The 19,334-nt window shown below is 36.1% G+C and overlaps 2 protein-coding genes across 7 annotated transcripts; both read right to left on the bottom strand.

Annotated features, from left to right (window-relative positions):
• Positions 1 to 27: 27 nt before the first annotated feature.
• LOC141900965 (nephrin-like) lies at positions 28 to 9,756 on the bottom strand. 5 transcript variants are annotated; one of them, XM_074788001.1, is made up of 18 exons: positions 9,617 to 9,722; positions 9,502 to 9,538; positions 9,162 to 9,385; positions 8,891 to 8,951; positions 8,464 to 8,526; positions 7,563 to 7,844; positions 7,177 to 7,458; positions 5,974 to 6,249; positions 5,352 to 5,627; positions 4,738 to 5,013; positions 4,110 to 4,382; positions 3,433 to 3,738; positions 2,707 to 2,988; positions 2,286 to 2,430; positions 1,817 to 1,839; positions 1,624 to 1,662; positions 1,502 to 1,546; positions 28 to 1,159 (listed from the first exon to the last, which is right to left on the bottom strand). In XM_074788001.1, exons 3-18 carry the CDS (start codon positions 9,213 to 9,215, stop codon positions 1,113 to 1,115), a joined length of 2,730 nt encoding a protein of 909 aa, XP_074644102.1. In that variant the 5' UTR covers positions 9,216 to 9,385; positions 9,502 to 9,538; positions 9,617 to 9,722; the 3' UTR covers positions 28 to 1,112. The 5 variants fall into 5 exon arrangements, 3 of the variants coding, with proteins under 3 accessions (XP_074644102.1, XP_074644100.1, XP_074644103.1); XR_012618798.1 differs by lacking the exon at positions 9,502 to 9,538 and having other exon boundaries at positions 1,624 to 1,715; positions 9,617 to 9,756; XM_074787999.1 differs by lacking the exon at positions 9,502 to 9,538 and having other exon boundaries at positions 9,617 to 9,756.
• A 532-nt stretch (positions 9,757 to 10,288) lies between these two features.
• On the bottom strand, positions 10,289 to 18,927 carry LOC141900966 (contactin-5-like). Of its 2 annotated transcripts, XM_074788004.1 has the most exons (16): positions 18,832 to 18,927; positions 18,297 to 18,553; positions 18,031 to 18,082; positions 17,052 to 17,402; positions 16,107 to 16,382; positions 15,064 to 15,342; positions 14,590 to 14,865; positions 14,087 to 14,359; positions 13,415 to 13,720; positions 12,775 to 13,056; positions 12,388 to 12,547; positions 12,118 to 12,146; positions 11,914 to 11,964; positions 11,802 to 11,846; positions 11,359 to 11,426; positions 10,289 to 11,273 (listed from the first exon to the last, which is right to left on the bottom strand). In XM_074788004.1, the coding sequence occupies exons 2-15, from the start codon at positions 18,315 to 18,317 to the stop codon at positions 11,380 to 11,382; spliced, it is 2,448 nt and encodes an 815-aa protein (XP_074644105.1). In that variant the 5' UTR covers positions 18,318 to 18,553; positions 18,832 to 18,927; the 3' UTR covers positions 10,289 to 11,273; positions 11,359 to 11,379. The 2 variants fall into 2 exon arrangements, with proteins under 2 accessions (XP_074644105.1, XP_074644104.1); XM_074788003.1 differs by having other exon boundaries at positions 10,289 to 11,426.
• Between the last annotated feature and the right edge of the window lie 407 nt (positions 18,928 to 19,334).

Genomic DNA, 19,334 nt, shown 5'->3' with positions numbered 1-19,334 from the left:
AACCATCATATTAACGTTTACGTGTATTTCAGTTTTCACAAATTATTTACAGTAAAAATTCCTGATTACAAAATAAAAAGAGCATACAAGATAGGGATAAAATACTTTTCCTCAATCCTCCCTTCACCTTCGCTCGAGATTTTTCTAATTGAAAATAAACTATAAAACACCAGACATTTGACAATTTATCCGCACTTTCAAAACGGGATCGTTCGCACTCAACATGCGTTTAGGACTTCACCCGAGACGTCAAAAATTACAATCCAATCAACAGAAATTCGATCATTATTACACTTTCGGAATTGCGCTACACTTTAAATGTTCCGCAGGTCACATGAGGCACGTTTAATTAACTATGATCAGACTAATACAACGATGGAGATGCTTTATAGATATAGGACCAACGGATTTGTTATACACAATTCTATTGTTTCGTTAATTCATTACAGAAAACTTTCCATGAATTTAAATGAAACTCGCGTCTGGTCAATTTTACAGAGTAATTAAGGCGAAGCCTCATTCATAAGATTAACATAAATAATATGACTATGATAACAAAGCAATGATATTAAAACGTAAAATCTAATTCAATTCATATAAAACAATAGACAATCAACAGAATATATTTTCCAATTCGCTGCAAGGATCATCACTTTTGTAGTACGTCGCTGAATCCATGCAACTTATAAACAAGTTAGATTACGTAAATCGTTCATACGCACAAGTTGATAAACTACGGTGGCTGATTCGGGCCATGTAAAAAAAAAGATCACAGACGTTGCAAATTTCTTAACGGTCGCCTAAAATTCGTTTTATAGCGCAATTAAACGAAAATTACAACACGTTGAAACTTGAAATTGCCACGATAAAACGGAATTTATTCGTTTAATTGCGCGATAAAGCGAGAAGAAGTCGTTTTATCACGCGTCCGTAAAGAAAAATTTGCAACGTCTGTAATTTTTCTTTACACGGCCCGAATCAGCCACCGTATTATATGGTATCCAGTAGCGAAGTTCGAATCAATATCTAGCGTGAAAGGGTCATCTATTGCAGGTAACACGTCTTCTCAAAGTCAGCAAACATTTCCGGCTGGTCGAAACAGTACGTATTTGCTATTTCTTCACTTCTTCATAATGGTTCGGTTCGATTTCAGACTCGGCTTTAAAATTACGAAAAATAAAAGGCTAAACGTAATAGATGCATGCAGATAAAAAAATCAGGACTTGACCAAAATTGAGGATGCGGCCGGGAAGCTTTGGAAATTAATATTAGAAACAAAGGTCCATGAAATTTACATCCAACTATCTGTACATCGATTTCCAATTTTCAGATCCCTTATTTCGTTCCTACCACGTGTGGTAACTTGTTAGGGACTTCAAATAAGCAACCAACCAATGGTTTGGATACAGAGAATCCAGGATATGCCTTATTTTTGTTCAGGACATCATCCTGAAAATCTATAGGGCCTATGTATGGTAATAAGAAGACCAAGAATACATACCGCTAAAAGCCACATTTTCGAACGGTTTTGCCGCGGCGTAAGCGTCTGAAATATGATTTTATCAATAGTGAACGCATTTCACAGGGAGATAAGAAGGTATAAGATGTCACGAATATACATACGTGAGTCTTTGCAATGGGCTTCATTACTGTTTGAATAAACTGTAATAATCACAATATTGAAAACCATTCAGGAACAATCGATATAATCAATACTATAACAAAATACATAGACTTTATAAATCGTCGATCGTATTCAATCACAAATGCGATGAAATATTTTTCAACTCTTCTTCTACATTAAGCTTTTATTTACCTAGTGTTGACTCATCGGTTTTTCTGAAACGAAAGACTAATTTTGACGAATTACGTTCGGTACCAAATTTAAATCTAGCAAATGAAGTCATTGATACCTCAATGATCGGTTTAAAAGAATTAATGGGATTCTAATTGACTCAAAAGTGACATAACATGTAATAAAACCAGTTACGCCCGTGTCCAGTATAAACGTTTTGCTTTTAGGTTATCATCTCATCAAATTTGGAAACTTTTAATCAGCCATTTTGTAGTATCAAGAAAAATATGCTTGTCATCAAAATTCATGAACCTATCTCGGAATTAATGAGGTGAATCGTTGATAAAGGAACTTCGTCGTTTCTTTTAATGGTTTGTGCCAAGTTCAAAGCAACGGTTGACAGACATTGCTGTTCTACTTAGACCATTCAAAACAGGGCATTTCGTGCGGGAATGACACGATCGGGTAAAAAATTGCTTTAAAAACTCACTTTCCCCTCATATTCCAAACTCCATTTCTCAGTATTATAATGAGAAGTACTATCAATAAGATCATCACCAGAGTAAACGCTATGCTACCGCTACCAAGAACCACACAAGCAATAATCAGTGGAACTAAAGTCCGCTTGTCATCAACTGAAAAGAAGATGCCCAATTTTAGAAGTAATTCAGATATTTTGAATACCAATATGTGTACAAGTTACACATATGATACGTATTGCTTAACTCACTGAAAAACACAGCCGCCATCTGATACAGTTACACAAATTATGTTCAATTTCAATCAGTGAAAATGAAAATTCGGTGATAAGACTATGAGTTGCTTATGTTCATTATCTCTCTGAGTTGTCAACCAGCGTAAATTAACCAAAATGAATTTCATAGAACTCACTGACAATATTTCATACGTACCTTCTTCTTTCAATTGAAGCAGTTTGCTCACAATAACGTCACTACTCTCAGTAACAATCAGTTTGTAATTGTATTCATGGCCCGGATCGATTTTAAACGTTATACTTATCGAACCATCGGTTTTTTTCGGTTTGGTAGAATTACACTGGTTCGTATCCTTCGTACAGTATTCCACATAGACGCTGTACTTCGACGGAAACGAGGATAATTTCACCAGGACAAGATTTCCTTCCTGTGCGATCGTAGCTTGTTTCAACACCGTATTTATAGAAGTGGGAATAGCTGAAAAAGATGCACATGAACTGAATGATAGAGGCTAAATTGCACTCTCCTAGGCTGAAACTCTCCTAGATTTGAAACATTGATGAGTGAACATTGTTGAAGTGAACTACGAAATAATTTGTGATGAAGTGCCGCTAGTAATGAAAACGCATGCACCAAAAGATGGAAAAATACATCTTTAAGCAGTCCACCGTATCAAAGTAGAGACGTGTAATATTTGATATTTAACTGCATAAAACCTTGGCTTACTCACACATGGCCAACTCGGACTTCCGGTGATTTACTCGATATAAACGAAATTCATTTCTGACTTTCTATCGTATTAAAAAAATTGAACTTTAGCCAACCGATTTTGCCGGTGCCGCTTTAATAGGTTAGGCAAGGTTAACTGTATCTCTTCCCTTCCCAATGCATGTTTTACACATGACGTGTCTTCAATCTTACCGTTAGTCTTTGCTGTAACTATATCAGCAAATGGACTTGTATTATCACCACGATTTAAGTTGACACTTTTCACTTTGAACTGATAATCAGTTGCTGGTTTTAAACCCGTTACTTTCGTTTGCACCAGTTTTCTATAACCTGGGTCGGGTATTTCAGTTTTATTAACGGATTTTGTGGAGTTTGATGCCCTGTAACTGGCGGTGAACGTTTGTTCGGAGCCACCCTCGAATTCTGAAAACCAATTCAGCGTCACAGATACAGCTGTCTTCGCGACGATTGACAGATTTGATGGAGTTTGTGGAGGTCCTAAAATGAAAAAAAAGATAAAAGATAAGGGTACTTTCAAAAAGAACTGATCGTGCCTATTCCCAGTTTAGAGTGTACACAACAGAAATAATAGACACAATATAAGGATCATCATCATTTGTCACAATCTTTGCCATCCAGACCTTTCCTGAAATAGTCTACAACTGTAGGTAAGATATTTTCAATTAAAAAACCAAACTAAAACACGATCTACCAGAGATAAGATATCCTCACACCTTAAACAGACTTGACGATTACGATCTCACAATAGAATGTCGTTGTATGCCACCAAGAAGCTGGTTATTTACGACTGCAGATTTGAAAACGCCGTTTCGGGGGAAATAAACACTTCCGCCTGCAGTAGTACTTACCCGCCTGAATGAGTTTTAGGGTGACTTCTATACCACCAATTGAATTTTTGAGTCTACACGAATAAGATCCATAATCAGACGCCTGAACTGATTGTATGATGATACCCCATTGCATTAAACTGGTTTTAATCACGTTAGTTTCAAAGTTTGCTCCATCATGCTTGCAATTTAAAGTTGTCGCAGTTGGATTCGCGTCGTAGTTTATCGCAAATTCAAGAGATTCTCCTATTTGTGCAGCAACGGGTTCGAATTCTCTGGAGAGTTTTGGTGCATCTAAAGGAAATTGAAAAAAATCTCCGCTGACGTTGTATATGTGAAAGAACTTTAAAACAAATCCATTACAATGTTTGCTCTTTGACTTAAAGCACTTATGAATGAAATCAAAAAGTTCAGGCAAGCAGCAGATATCTGCCATGCGTTCTTGTAAATTGATCTCTATCCAGCTGGTGAGTTTGATATGATTCAAGAAATCGGGTCCCGATTATGACGTTCTGAACTTGAGGGATTGGTTCCATGTAAATCAATGTCATAGTTGTTTTCAATGAGAACTTATCTTTAAAGTTGGTGGTACCCAAAAGTAGACAAGTTGATATAACGCACTTTCTTACCAATCAAAAAAGACACTTACATTGAACATCGACGATCGCAATATTACTGATGGTAAGACCTCCAGTATTTGTCGCTTGACATCGGTATTGTCCTGAATCAACTTTTGATAGATTGTTTAGGGCAAGATGGTCATTTGTGGATCCGATTGATTTCCAGACACCCGATCCAGTTGAGAATTTCCATTCGTAAGTGAATCTATCAGGGTTTCCACCAGAGGCTGCACAGTTTAACCGAATGGAATTGCCTTTTGTTATTACCGACTTTATTGGAGTCAGCGATACAGAATCAGCCGGATCTACAAAACAGGTACTAGTACAATAACCACACTCAAACGTGGCGAACAGATAATAAGATAAAAAGCCACGATGTAAAAATTAAAAGAATTTTAAAATCAATTTAATTAAATATCAATATATAATTAAACGTTTGTTGAAAAATATTGATACTGTTATCTCGAATACAACCTTATTGTATACCATTAAGAATAAGTGAAACAGTAACGTACTTGGGATGTTTTGACTTTCTTCAATTAACAGAAATAATACTGTTATCAATTAGATTGATGAATATCAATCATATTGGTATTTATCAACAGAAAATATTGGTAAACTATCCATCATAATATATACTCACAGTAGACAGTTAATTTCACTTTACTAGAAATCATTGGTGTTGGTATGCCAGCCCCAGTAGCTGTACATTGATATTCTGCCTGGTTATCTGTTTTAGTGACGGATTTTGAATATTTAAGAGGACTAACTCCCCGTTTGACAGTGCTGTCACCTGGTGTTCTAGTTATGGCGAGGGTCGGTATCGGGTTACCCCCTGTAGATGTACACCTTATTGCAATAGATGTAGATTCGTGAACGGGTGACGTCGGTCCTTGCAATGTGACACTACTTGGCGGATCTGTGACGCAAACAAATAAAAAGCAATGCATATGACAAACGAAAATGAACGCAGCAGGCTAAACGTTTCAATTGAAATAAATGATTAAAAAAATTTCATCTTCACTTCAAAGCTTCTATACATTAAATAGTTTTCACGAGGAAAACAACACTGGCTGAATATATGGACTGGAGGCCGCTGGGCGGCAACCCATTCTCCATCTTCAGTTTCTTTAATTGCCAAAGTGTTGTTGCCTGGACCAAAAGTTGAATTGGTAACATATTTTCTTCCAGATAAAAATGTATCACATCATGAATTCACATCATGAGACTAACGAGTAATTTGGGAAACTTTCTGCAATACTTACAATAGACAGTTAATCTAACTTTATTTGAAATCATTGGTGTTAGTATAGCAGTCCCAGTAGCTGTACATTGATATTCTGCCTGGTTATCTGTTTTAGCGACTGATGTTGAATATGTTAGATGACGAACTCCCTGTTTCGCAATGCTGCCACCTCGTGTTCTGGTTATGGCGAGGTTCGGTGCCGGGTTACCCCCTGAAGCTGTACACGTTAACAAAATAGATGTGGATTCCTGAACAGCTGACGTAGGTCCTTGTAATGTTACACGATGTGGTGGGTCTAAAATAAAGTGAAATAAAGATTGTCCAAAATTAAATTCAAATGTGTAACGGAACTGCTTAGAACTATTCAGATCTTCTTTTTTTCGAATACGTACGAATGCAAAATGAAACACGGAATATAAGTTATTTCGAACAATGAATTCACAAGATATCTTCCACATAAATTTCTATTTTGATTCTACGGTTCACTGTTCAATTGCCGCATGATTTTGTAAAAGACACCCACCCGATCATAATCGTAGCAATTGACTTCATGATAATCAGATTGATAAGAAAGACCGTCGTGTTTGGGATGTTGAAGGGATATCAAGTATCTGTAGAAAGGCCTATTGATGGATTGCCTGGATTCTGTGCAATAGTTTTATTCCCTATGATCCCAGAATCTATTTCGTCATCCATATCCACATACAAAGGCGGACGAAATTTAAGTAGTGATCCTGGTTTTTTGAAGTGCTACTGATATGTACCGTTTATCAACAATGGAACAATGTCGTGCTGGCATGAACCGCCCATCATAAGCGTGCAAATATCCGCCTAGCAAATGGTCGATTATATATCCAAGAATGAAAAGATACCAGACGTAACGACATATATTTCATAGCCTAACCCAACACTAAGCCTATTTAGCACCCTTAATCGATCAAACACCCTAACAAATGCAAACACCCTAACAGAATTGCGTCTAAGACGATGGTCGCAATAGAACTACAACTATGGCGCTTAGACAGTTGCAACATGATGTTCCGCTGAAAACCATTGAGACCTCCTCAACATTCGATGCCAGAATCCAGTAATTTGATTTCCAGATAATTTGACGATGAACGCTCGATAAATAAACTTTTGAAAACTAGTTTTTGGCGTGAATGTTTAGAATAAGAAAATAAATGAGTAAATGGCATGCGTTCACGCTTAGATAAATACTTGCATTGAACATTGATAGTAATTCTACCAGTAACTGCTCCTGCCATATTCGATACTGTACATGTGTAAACACCTGAATCAGTTCTCCTGACGAATCTAAAACGGAGTATATTATTAGACTGTCCTGATAGATTGACACCACTCCATTTATACGTCAGCCCTGTAGCTCCAGACTGTGAACCGTCACATGTGATTATTAACGGTGAATTCTCCTGTACTGTGACGATGTTGTTGCGTACGGGGAATGGTTGAGATTTTAGAACTGGTCCGATAGGAGGTGCCAACGCTGTAAATGTAAAACCGTTTGAAAACTAGTTTTTTGGCGTGAATGTTTAGAATAAGAAAATAAATGAGTAAATGGCATGCGTTCACGCTTAGATAAATACTTGCATTGAACATTGATAGTAATTCTACCAGTAACTGCTCCTGCCATATTCGATACTGTACATGTATAAACACCTGAATCAGTTTTACTGATTCGTGTAAAACTGAGTCTATTATTAGACCGTCCTGATAGATTGACACCACTCCATATATACATCAGCCCTGTAGCTCCAGACTGTGAACCGTCACATGTGATTATTAACGGTGAATTCTCCTGTACTGTGACGATGTTGTTGCGTACGGGGAATGGTTGAGATTTTAGAACTGGTCCGATAGGAGGTGCCAACGCTGTAAATGTAAAACCGTACTTACTATACTTCCAAAGACTTACGTAAGCCAGAATTCATGAGTTCATATGACCAAACACTAGCATAACTCAACTGCATATTAATGACGCGTTTACATTAACATCCAGTACTAACTTAACTGGCACTGGGCAGTGTCTTGGAGTTCAGTGGTACGTAGTTAGCTACATACGAACAGATAAAAACTTCCAAAATCAAATATGAATAGACTTCCTATTTACGTATTTTTGTTAGATGAATACTTACAGTGAACAATGATAGTAATACTACCAGTAACTGATCCAACGTGATTCCTTGCAATACATGTATAAAAACCTGAATCAGTCTTACTGATTCGTGCCGGATGTTGGCCGGATAACTAGCCGGATATATATATATATATATATATATATATATATATATATATATATATATATATATATATATATATATATATATATATATATATATATATATATATATATATATATATATATATATATATATATATATATATATATATATATATATATATATATATATATATATATATATGTTGGCCGGATAACTAGTATTAAGTTAGTGTTTTTCACGAAATCTGGAGCTTGCATCGTTCTACTTACGTGGGTCTGGAGGGCAATAAGCTGGTGCTGCTCGTTGGTGATGACAATTTCGAGAAACCACCCCTAAAGAATATACGATGAATGAACTATAACCATAAGCAACAATAACGTAATCAAATTACCTAGCAATTTTCAGACATCTCAAAAGCCAGAAATATGGTCAAGACTTAAATGATAATCAATAAGTCATCACAAAGATTTAAATCATAACAACAAATTAGAAATTAAAAAGAATCAAAAATATACCTCTATATCGTTATTTATAATGTCTAGCTAATTATAGTGGATTTTGATTCATTGATCAACTCTTCACCACTCATCAGGTGGACAAAGCTGAACTCCAGTAATGATGATTTTGCATTTAGATAATACGTTCAAAATAAGATGCAATATTGTTTCCAATAGTTATGGATGAATGTTCACTCACCGTTTACTCTACTGCACAACATAAGACAAAGTACCAGAATCACGACCAAACACTTCTGTATCTTGATTAGAAAAATCAGTTTGGCATTAAACAAAAGATCACTGAGATTTAAGCCGCAACTAAGAGATACTGCTAATCATTAGACGATATGAGTTTATATTCATACACATTTTGCATGATGAATAAGCGGCAGTTCAATTTGAAATACTATTCTAGACATTAATGATGTATTCTCAGTGTAGAGTGTTAGTTAAAGCAGTAGTTTTCTTACGTTTCTATACATGCTGCATATGGACATTGAACTATCTTTATCGAAACAACACATTTGTCTATTATCGTATGGATGATACTACTTGAGGGATTGAAAGACTTTTATTTCCAAAATTTGGTCACGAAATCATTCGTGAATAGTTCCGTCACCAGATGTTTGTTCTCATTGTATTTCACTACTACCAATTCTTGATCTTCAGTAATAGGCCGATCTACTTAGGCATCCTAGATACGGAATCCGGAATAAAAATAAAAAACCAACAAATAGTATAAAATTGATTACGTGCAACATAAGCGCCATCGATTTTAAAAGAAAAATTCGATTTATGTTTCCTGCTTACGCTTTAATCAAGCCAAAATGGCGTCGCTGTGAAAACGCTGAAAACGAAAGTAATGGTCATGAATAGAAACAACTTGCAGGAGATGAAAATTTAATCTTTTGCAGATTTTACTCACCAGAAATATACAGACTTCTGACGAAAGCTACTGATAAATTGAGCGTCGTTTTCGAACAGTGAATAGGATTGGATATGTTCATCTAAAATACCGATTTCAACCAAGATCTATTATGTAAGTGACACTAAGTTACGTGGTATGTATCTATAGTCATAAATAATACCACCAAAAGCAAGTTTTAATTCATGCCTGGGAATTGTTATATTATAGTCTAGAATTTTTGAACTTATATGTCATCAATCAATTTCGAATAATGCAGGTAATGATATACGCTGCCAAAATAAAGAAGTTCCCAGTTTCTAGGCACCCTGTTGTGACGTTCTGTCGAGGTCCCCACTTTCGTGATATTTTTTGCTGTATTTTAATAAATCAATCGGCTCTATGTCGGACCACACTGAATAGACTTCGAGATCACCTTCATTTTTCTTTACTTCGGCTTATCTACATTTAACCGAAATTTACCTTGTACGAGAGTCCCATTGAAAAAACGTCAATCACAGATCGTTTTTCTAAAATCCAGTTTCCTTTCATCGATCGAATTTTCCTTCAAAACTTATCAAACATAGATCAAAGATAAATCCTCTTTTAAAGGACATAGGAATTGTAAGCGTCCCAAAAAACAATAGAATCGAACCATCGCTTAAATATTTATTTCGCTATTCACAAATGCTTCATAAAATCTAAGGTTACAAAACAACAGCATACGAGATGGAGTTAAACAATTTATTTCACAATCATCACTTCACTTTCATTCGGAACATCCCCGAGACACTTCTATATGAAAATGAACTACAGAACACTAGACATTAGACATTTTGGCACTCAAAAAGTTCACCCTTCATACATGTTTAGAGCTTCGCGTTTTCAATTGAAATTACATTAACACCATAAATTAGACATTTAATCACTGCATTTTAAAAACGATAGTCTACGCTTCACGTGTTCCAGGCGTCACCTGAGGAATATTAAATTGACAATGAATAAATCAATACATGGAGATGAAGATTCTTCATGAAAATAAGACCGCCGAGTTTTGAATGGAATTCTTTTATTTTATTTCGCTACAAAATTTCATCATAACAGAAAACTTTTACTGTCCATGATTTTCGATACAACACGCAACAGGGTAACTTATGGTGAAGTCTAATTTATATGATTAACATAAATAATACGACTATACTTTGATAGCAAAGCAAAGAGATAAATCTAATTCAATTCATACAAACAATAGATGATTAACAGAAAAGATTTCTAATTCGCTATCACCAATACATCGCTGCGTCTATGCAACTTATAAACAAGCTGAATTATTAGACAAGAAGATACACAATATCCGTGTATGATGATAACGAGAGAAATCCCACAATAACGAAGCCAAGATTGAAAACTTCTATATCAGAGTGATTATATTTGAGGAGCGACGTTTCGGCTAACAACTGTTAGTCATCATCGGGCGTACTGGTGTTAGCCAGTACAGTTGTTATAGCCGTAACGTCGCTAACTCTGATATAGAATTTTTCAATCTTCGCTTCGTTATTGTGGGATTTCTCTCGTTAAGCTGAATCATATTAATCGTTTGTGCACAAGTTAACTAACAAGCAGACATCCCGGTAACTTTCGTAAATGTTTCAAGTAACTTCATTCTCGAGTTGCGATCCTAGATGTATCGGACATGAAACCAACTGTTATTAGATTTGTTTATTGCGACAAAGGAGCTCGATGTATTGTTGGTCAATGCATACCGTCCTATGATTGAACGTCTGCTAGTTCTTGATTTCTTCGTAACAGTTTGGATCCATTTCAAGCTCCGCTTTAAATGAAGAAAAGATATTTCTTGGAATAAATGAACCAATGAATGCAGGTTTCGCAATCAGGTTCCAGGTCATCAGTAAAGGAATTGCTATTTTCTTGACAACGATGAGATTAAGGGACTAAGAACATTTTGAAACCAGATGCGGTGAGTTTCAGGACGCTTTTATAAAAACGTATACGCAAGGATATCAGGGGAAGTGATTAAAAACCACTATATCAAATTTGAGAACGAAAAATAATCATAAGATCAAAGATTCACAAAAAAGAATACATTTTTTGATTCCCTCGAGGGCCCTCGAAAACCATACGTAAAATACCTAAACCAACTGTTACGATCGCAGGAGGGAACAAACTTTGGTAATACCGTACTTACCGCCAAAAGCCACATTCATATACGGAGTTGCCGCAGCGTATGGCCCTGAAATATACAACAGGTATTAAAGGTATAGTCGACAGAGATGATATTAGTTTCAAATGCTACGTACGTGAATTTGTGTCATTGGTTTCAATTTCATTTTCATTGCTGTTAGAATAAACTGTAATGATACGAAAAATCTGTTCAGGAATGTTAACAATATTATCAATGATATTCGTCGATCACATTGTACGAAATATTCAACACTAAAAAGCCCGAAAAACATGCACAAATAAAAGCACTGTATCATATCTGTTCTATCTATAAAATCTACCTGTGGTTGAATCGTTAGCTTTAGTTTTCCTGAAATAAAAAAGTGATCAATTTTCTTTAAAATAATTTTGTGGATTAGAAGATTGAGATCTATACTATTCATAGTTGTTTTGTAACCGAGAGATCTAAAATAGTATTAATCATCATCGGCGAACTCTTATCAGGAAGATTATTTTTCTAAATCAACCCACCAGGTGGTGGTATTGTTCGAAACGCTGTCGCAACCAGAAGGTGAGATAAAATAGGAGCAACAAATGTAAAAAGAACTTACATTCCACTTGATTTGTCCAGGAAGACGAGACCTCCGTTTCTGATCAGCCTTATCAAAAGGACAACCAATAAGATCACCATCAGAGTACACGCTATGCTACCAAGAACAACACCAGCAATAATCGCTGGGACTAAAGATGTCTCGCTTGTCTTGTCATCATCTAAAAAATGGCGTACAATTTTGTACGTATTGTTTGAGACAAGGTATAGGTTCATTGAATTCTTTTAAAACTAAAAATAGTTGATGGTACATTCATTCTAGAATCAAGAATATATTGATCATGTTTAATTTCTCGAATGATGTCTTGAATTGCCAACCGCCGTAAATGTACATCAGGACGATCAAAAGGCACATAAAGAAGTCCCACCGCGTACAAGTACGCTTTACCTTCATGTATTTGGATCTGCTGGCTCACAATGACGTCGCCGCCCTCAGTTACAATCAGCTTGTAACTGTATGCTTGATCGGGGTCGATAGTAACCATGATATTTATTGGGACATCGGTACTTTCCATCGGTTTGGTAGATCGACATTGCTTTGTATTTTCGATACAGTATTCCACGTAGAAGCTGTATTTCGAGGGAAACGGCAATGATTTTATCTGGACAAGATTTCCTTCTCGTTTTATAGTAGCTCGCTTCAATACAAAGTTTATGGCGTTCGGAATAGCTGAAATATAATCGTTGTTCGAGATATACATACGCTTTTTCAGCAAGAGCTATGGCTAAGTTATTAAGCGATTTTTTATTGGATAATCCATGAAACCATCATATATCCGACTAGCACAAATACTAGTTGTGTTATTATTCTCACGACTCGCTTGGCTACGACATGTTTCACTTTTCTGAGCTTCCACTCTCCAAGGCTTAATGTGAAATTGGGTAGGTTTTTGCATCAGTCTTAGATGAATTACATTCTCATATTTTTTCGAAGAAAATTTTTAAAGGAATGGGCCAATGCAAACGTTGGAAGGGTAGATAGATAGCCGTGTTTTTAAAGTACAATTTATTGCCTTCCAATATCTTACCATTTGTTTTAGTTGTTACTATATTAGAAAACGGACTCGTATTATCAGTAGGATTTAAGTTGACACTTTTCGCTTTGAACTGATAATCAGTTGCTGGTTTTAATCCGGTTATTTTTATTTGCACCGGTTTTCTGTAACCAGGATCTGGTATTCCAGCCGCATCGACAATTTGTGTGGAATCCAATGCCATGTAACTGACGGTGAACATTTGTTCGGAGCCACCCGCAAATTCAGACACCCAACTCAGAGTCACGGATACAGCTGTTTTTGCAATGACTGCCAGATATGACGGGGTGTGAGGAGGCCCTGGAATAGAGATAAACAAGAAGATGAAAGTTCAATAAGGCGGATCGGGTTCAGTTTTGAATTTCTGGTAGAGAATCGACTATTCTAGTTGGGTGAAACAAACTTTCTAGGATATCAATCTGGAGCCTCGACGCATTTCAGAAATCACATATCAGCCATTTTTAATTGAAATTGTAACAAAAAGGAAATTCAAACATTTGCAATTAGATTCATAATCCCCATAGTTTCGAACTAGTATCATCACCAAAACCACGATCAATACAATGGTTGATACGTGACTGATATGTAGAGCGTGGTTCGTGGCTGCGGATTTTAAAGACGCCAAGTTTTCTCGAAATGAAAACTCGAGCCTGCTGCAGTACTTACCAGTCTCTATGAGTTTCAAATCAATTATTATGCTACCGACTGAATTATTGAGACTACACGAATAAGATTCATAATCAGACGTTCGGACCGATATAATAATGACGTGCCATTGCGTTAAACCAGTTTTTATCGGGACAGTTCCATCATCTGTTAGATTTCGATTGCAGGTCAAAGTTGTTGCCGATGGATTCGCATCGTAGTTTATGGTGAATTTAGCTACATCTCCCTTATTAGCGGCAATGGGGTTGACTTGTCCGATGAGAATTGGCGCATCTATACGAAATGGAACAAATACTTTTCTGATGGTGTTTCTTTGTTGCGTAGAGAAAGCATTCTTATGTTCAGATAATCAGATTTCACAATTTCTTTGTTTTCTTTCTTTCACTATTAGCACTTTTTCGATAGATTATCTCTATCTGATCATTAAAATCGTAAAATTGTCTTATATATAATCCAATACAATATCTTTTTTTCACTATAAGCACTTGAACATCGACACTTACATTGAACATCGACGGTAGCGATGTTACTGATGGTAAAACCTCCTATATTTGTCGCTCTACATCTGTATTGTCCCGAGTCGGATCTAGATGAATTATCTATTACATAGTTCGCATTTCTAGATGTGATAGGTTTCCAGACGCCCGGTGCTGTTGAGAATTGCCAGTTGTAGATGTAACTATCAGGGTTTCCACCAGTTGCTGCGCACCTAAACCGAATTGAAGTGCCTTTTACAATTACAGACTTTACTGGAGTCAGCGAAACAGAATCAGCAGCATCTGTAAAATAAGGAACTGTTTTTTTTTTCAATTTGCTCTTTTACTCAGAATCTATTGTATAAAATTGCTATTATGTATCTCGGAAATGCAATTTAAAAAACCGTTCTGTTGTTGAAGGTGTTTTGAATTGACATTAAATCACGTTACTTTTCCTCACATACACAGTGTAGGCAATTTTTTACTATCAGCATTACTTACAGTTTACAGTCAATTTAACTTGATTAGAAATCATTGGTGTTGGTATACCAGCCCCAGTAGCTCTACATCGATATACTGCCTGGTTATCTGTTTTAGTGACGGATGTTGAATATGTAAGAGGACTTCCTCCTTGCTTTATTACAGCGCTGCCCTCTGGTGTTCTAGTTATGGCGAGGTTCGGTTCCGGGTTACCCCCTGTAGCTGTACACGTGAAGTTAGCAGATGTTGATTCCTGAACGGGTGACGTCGGTCCTTGAAATGTAACACCACTTGGCGGGTCTGAAATGAAGGACAATAAAGATTGCCTCGAATTTGATTATAGAATCAATAAAAAAATCATATCAATATTAACCAGATCTCATAATGCTTTCATGGAGATATAAATCATAGAAAACAGAACATAAAGCATGGGTTAATTTCAAAGATGAATTAACAAAATAAATTCCCTCTAATTTCCTAGCATTTTCTTTTGTTCCAGTTCGCTGTTCAAATTGTCCCAATTCAAAAGTCGGACTCGCCCGATCATCATATTCGTGACCAATAGACTTCATGTAGTGTGTAGAGCCTGGTAATATCGAATGTCAAGAATACGTCCCACCAACACTCAATATATATTTCTAACGTTCATTTCCACGATTCGTCCGACACCAAATTTCGACTGCATGTTATTCAATCACAGAAAAAATCACAGTCGTATCAGGCTTACACACATTTGAATTCATATTTTGAGAAAGTCTCACGATAATCATCTCCTCACTGTGCACGATACGGGATCACTCCCACCCCTTATTTCTACGTGATAAAAACATCTTTTGATACCGATACAATTTAAAACTTCAATATGTTAGACCTTTAAGATGATGCACTATACATTACGTACTGCTGGAACGCATGTGCTTTCATCGGCATACAGACATGATTTAGTTTTACACAACTACCTATTCACACTAGTCAAACAAGTGCGATTGCTTCAAATTAGCTTTCAATGTGAAGTAATTAGATATTAGTAAGATTACGCGTGCTCCTGTTTAGAAAATACTTACATAGCACATCGATAGTAATATTACCAGTGACTGATCCTGCTAGATTCGATCCTGTACATGTATAAACACCTGAATCAGTTCTCCTGACGGGCTGAAATCTGAGTTTATTATTAGACTGTCCTGATAGATTGGCACCACTCCATTTATACGTCAGTCCTGTAGCACCAGGCTGTGAACCGTCACATATGATTGTTAATGGTGAATATTCCCGAACCTTGACGATATTGTTGATGGCGGCGTTTGGTTGAGATGTTAGAACTGGTCCACTCGGGGGTGCTGTAAATATGAAATTATATTAAAACCAAAATATGTAATGGCTATTTTGAATGCGCTTCAGTGTCGTTTATTGAAATATATCAACAACATCCTGACAGCTTATGAATCAATGTGCTACAACGGCGGATGCTGGGAGAATGAGTAAAATGTTGCACGTTTCATCCTGCCTTTTTTGATAACTTTGAGTGCGGATTTTGTGGGAAATGAAAATCATTTATCATTTGAGTATTTTCCACATGACACCTCGGAATGAATTTTATTCAAATGTTAGGATAATTGAAAAGAACTTTTTTGCCAAACATAAGATTGAAAATTGAGATGAACATAACTTGTGCAAGTTACTGGATAGACAATGGGTCAACAGTTTATCTTTTTCTTTTATTGAAAAATTGTGATAAAAACACGGACTAACGTAACGGAAAACGTATGATGAACATTTCATTTGAAGATTTTTTAGGGGAGAGAGGAGTGTAGGAGGTGGACCCTACTCCAACTAATTATAAAACCCTATCAAAGGACAAAACTAGTTTTGTCACTTGTTAAGTTTTCAAACTCTTAATGATTCAAAATAACTCGGATCAAGTGGTGATCAATACACTTTTTTACACTTCGTTCTTTGTTATGAACATGATAAAAATGAGACTTTATTAGTTTGTTTATCTTTCTTACCTACTACAGTAATTACTGTTCTAGTATTTCGGAAAGAGTTCATGTAGTCACATGACCATTCTCCAGCATCAGTCATCTGTATATTATTGATACGTAAACCATAACGTCCAGCTGTGACGTCACATTGTCCAGTGTACCGGGGTTCACTGATAGCTCCACGAGGACAGTTTGTCTTATCAAACCCAAACTGTTCTGAAGGGCCACTCAATGATATTCTGAAACCGCAGACATTTTTACTGGGTGGTGAAACCTGACATTGTACGACAGTGGTGCCACCTAGTTTTACAACTGCCGGTGTTGCGACTGTCATGATTGTCGTATCCGCTTCGTGTATACAGTTCAGCTGCTGTCCTGAAAACATCCAATAAATGTTTAATGTTGCCAAATTCTTAAGTCAGATACATCGCAACAATTGAATAACATTCAATATACCTATATATTGTAGATTAGAATTATTGTCTAGTTAACTTATTGACTGTTATCTATCAGATCGTCTCATCATGCCAATATATTTTATTCATCAGGATTATAAGTTCAATCAATTAGATCTAAGTATCCTTTGCATAACACCGCCCATATAATCATTACACGTGATTCACAAGTATACTGTACACATCCCAGATTATATTCTTCAAATTTAGGTGAATTTGGAGGCAAATTTGAAATTCCAAATTTTGCCATTGTTAATATCAAAATATAGCGTGGCAACATTGATTTTTGGATTCAGCATGTCGAAATTGTCTAGAAAAGTCTCGTTGCCAACTTTCTTAACAAAATGCCTGTAGAGTCATTTCTAAGCTACTTTTGAGGATTACCGAGTAGTGTAGTAATGATGTCACACTGTTGGCGTTTAGATGTACCCAAAACGTGTTGTGGTCAATTAAATATCATTGTTTCTATAGTTCGGTAGATCTACGAGCAATTATCTAAACAAGATAGTTTAGATAATTGCTCGTAGGGTAGATCAATGTTTACTTACCATTTACTTCCCTGCATGCCATTAGACATAACACCACAGTCACGACCAAACACTTGATAAATTATGAATATAAAAATATCGTTTTGAAAACCGACAAATTGCTGAGATAGACCCGGCAGGTCACTTAGAGAGATATTGCTAGTGATTGCACGATATTATCTTATGTACATGTCTTAAAAAGATATATGAACCGGTAAAACAGCAGTCCAATGTGGATGATATTCTAAACATAATTGATTTATCGATTCTTTTAGCAATATACTCACGTTTCTATACATACGCGGCATATAAACACGGAACTATACTTTCATCGAAATAAGACACTTGTCTGGTATAGTATGGATTTTGTTCGATCAATAATTTAAAAACGTTTCTTTACAAAATGTTGCCACGAAATCGTTCATCAAAAGTTATCACGAGTCACATTATGCGCGAAAAGTAGTTCACTTAGAATTTCACTAACTATAACAAGTCTTGATTTCTCACAATAGGCCACTCAACTCTCTTTCTGGCATCTGGCACCCTGGAAACGAAATCCGAATCAGTCAGCGCCCATCCGATAAGAATAACAGAACCAAAGTTTTATTCCAACTACGCGCAACATGCACGTCATTTTTGCAAGGCAAAATCATCATTGTCATAGTTCCTTCTTACGTTTTTAACGCAGGCTACAATTACGTACGTAAGCCAAAAAGGCGAGATATGTTTGAAAACGAAAATGATTGTCTGATCTTCATTATGGCCTTCATAGATAAAAACAATGTAGAGGAAAAAATGATACGGTGGTCTGATTCAACTTACCAGAAGTATGGATATTGCCAAAAAAGCTTATAATTAACCAAGCACAGTTTTCACGCAGTAACCTAAAGATTACATGAATATCTATCTATATTGTACATTATTCAAGCATTGTATAAGTTACACTAAAGCGATTGGTATTCACAGCGAACGGAATTGAAACAGAACGTGGAAGCGTGTTTTGATTCGTGCCTGGGAATTGGATTGACAAAATAAGAATTATCGAGGCTATTAATCAATGTTTGAATAATACGCATAGGCATCTATATCCGCCACTTAGCCGGAACTAAACATTAGTAAATAACCTCACCTGAAATATCAAACACAAACACTGTCACTACCATTCGACACTTTAATGCCATTCGTTTAATTTGCGATTCCGATTCTCGCCTTACTTTTATCCACAATTCCACCATAGGCATTTTTGTTGTAAACAGATGAATTTTTGTTGTGGAGACACAATTCATAAAATTCCTGATATGCAAATTAGGACACAGAACGCCTGA

This window comes from Tubulanus polymorphus, chromosome 3 (assembly GCF_964204645.1).
Source record: "Tubulanus polymorphus chromosome 3, tnTubPoly1.2, whole genome shotgun sequence".
In the NCBI taxonomy this organism is placed as follows: Eukaryota; Metazoa; Nemertea; class Palaeonemertea; order Tubulaniformes; family Tubulanidae; genus Tubulanus; species Tubulanus polymorphus.
Note: the sequence above shows the minus strand (reverse complement) of the source record. Positions and strands in the feature narration are given on the sequence as shown.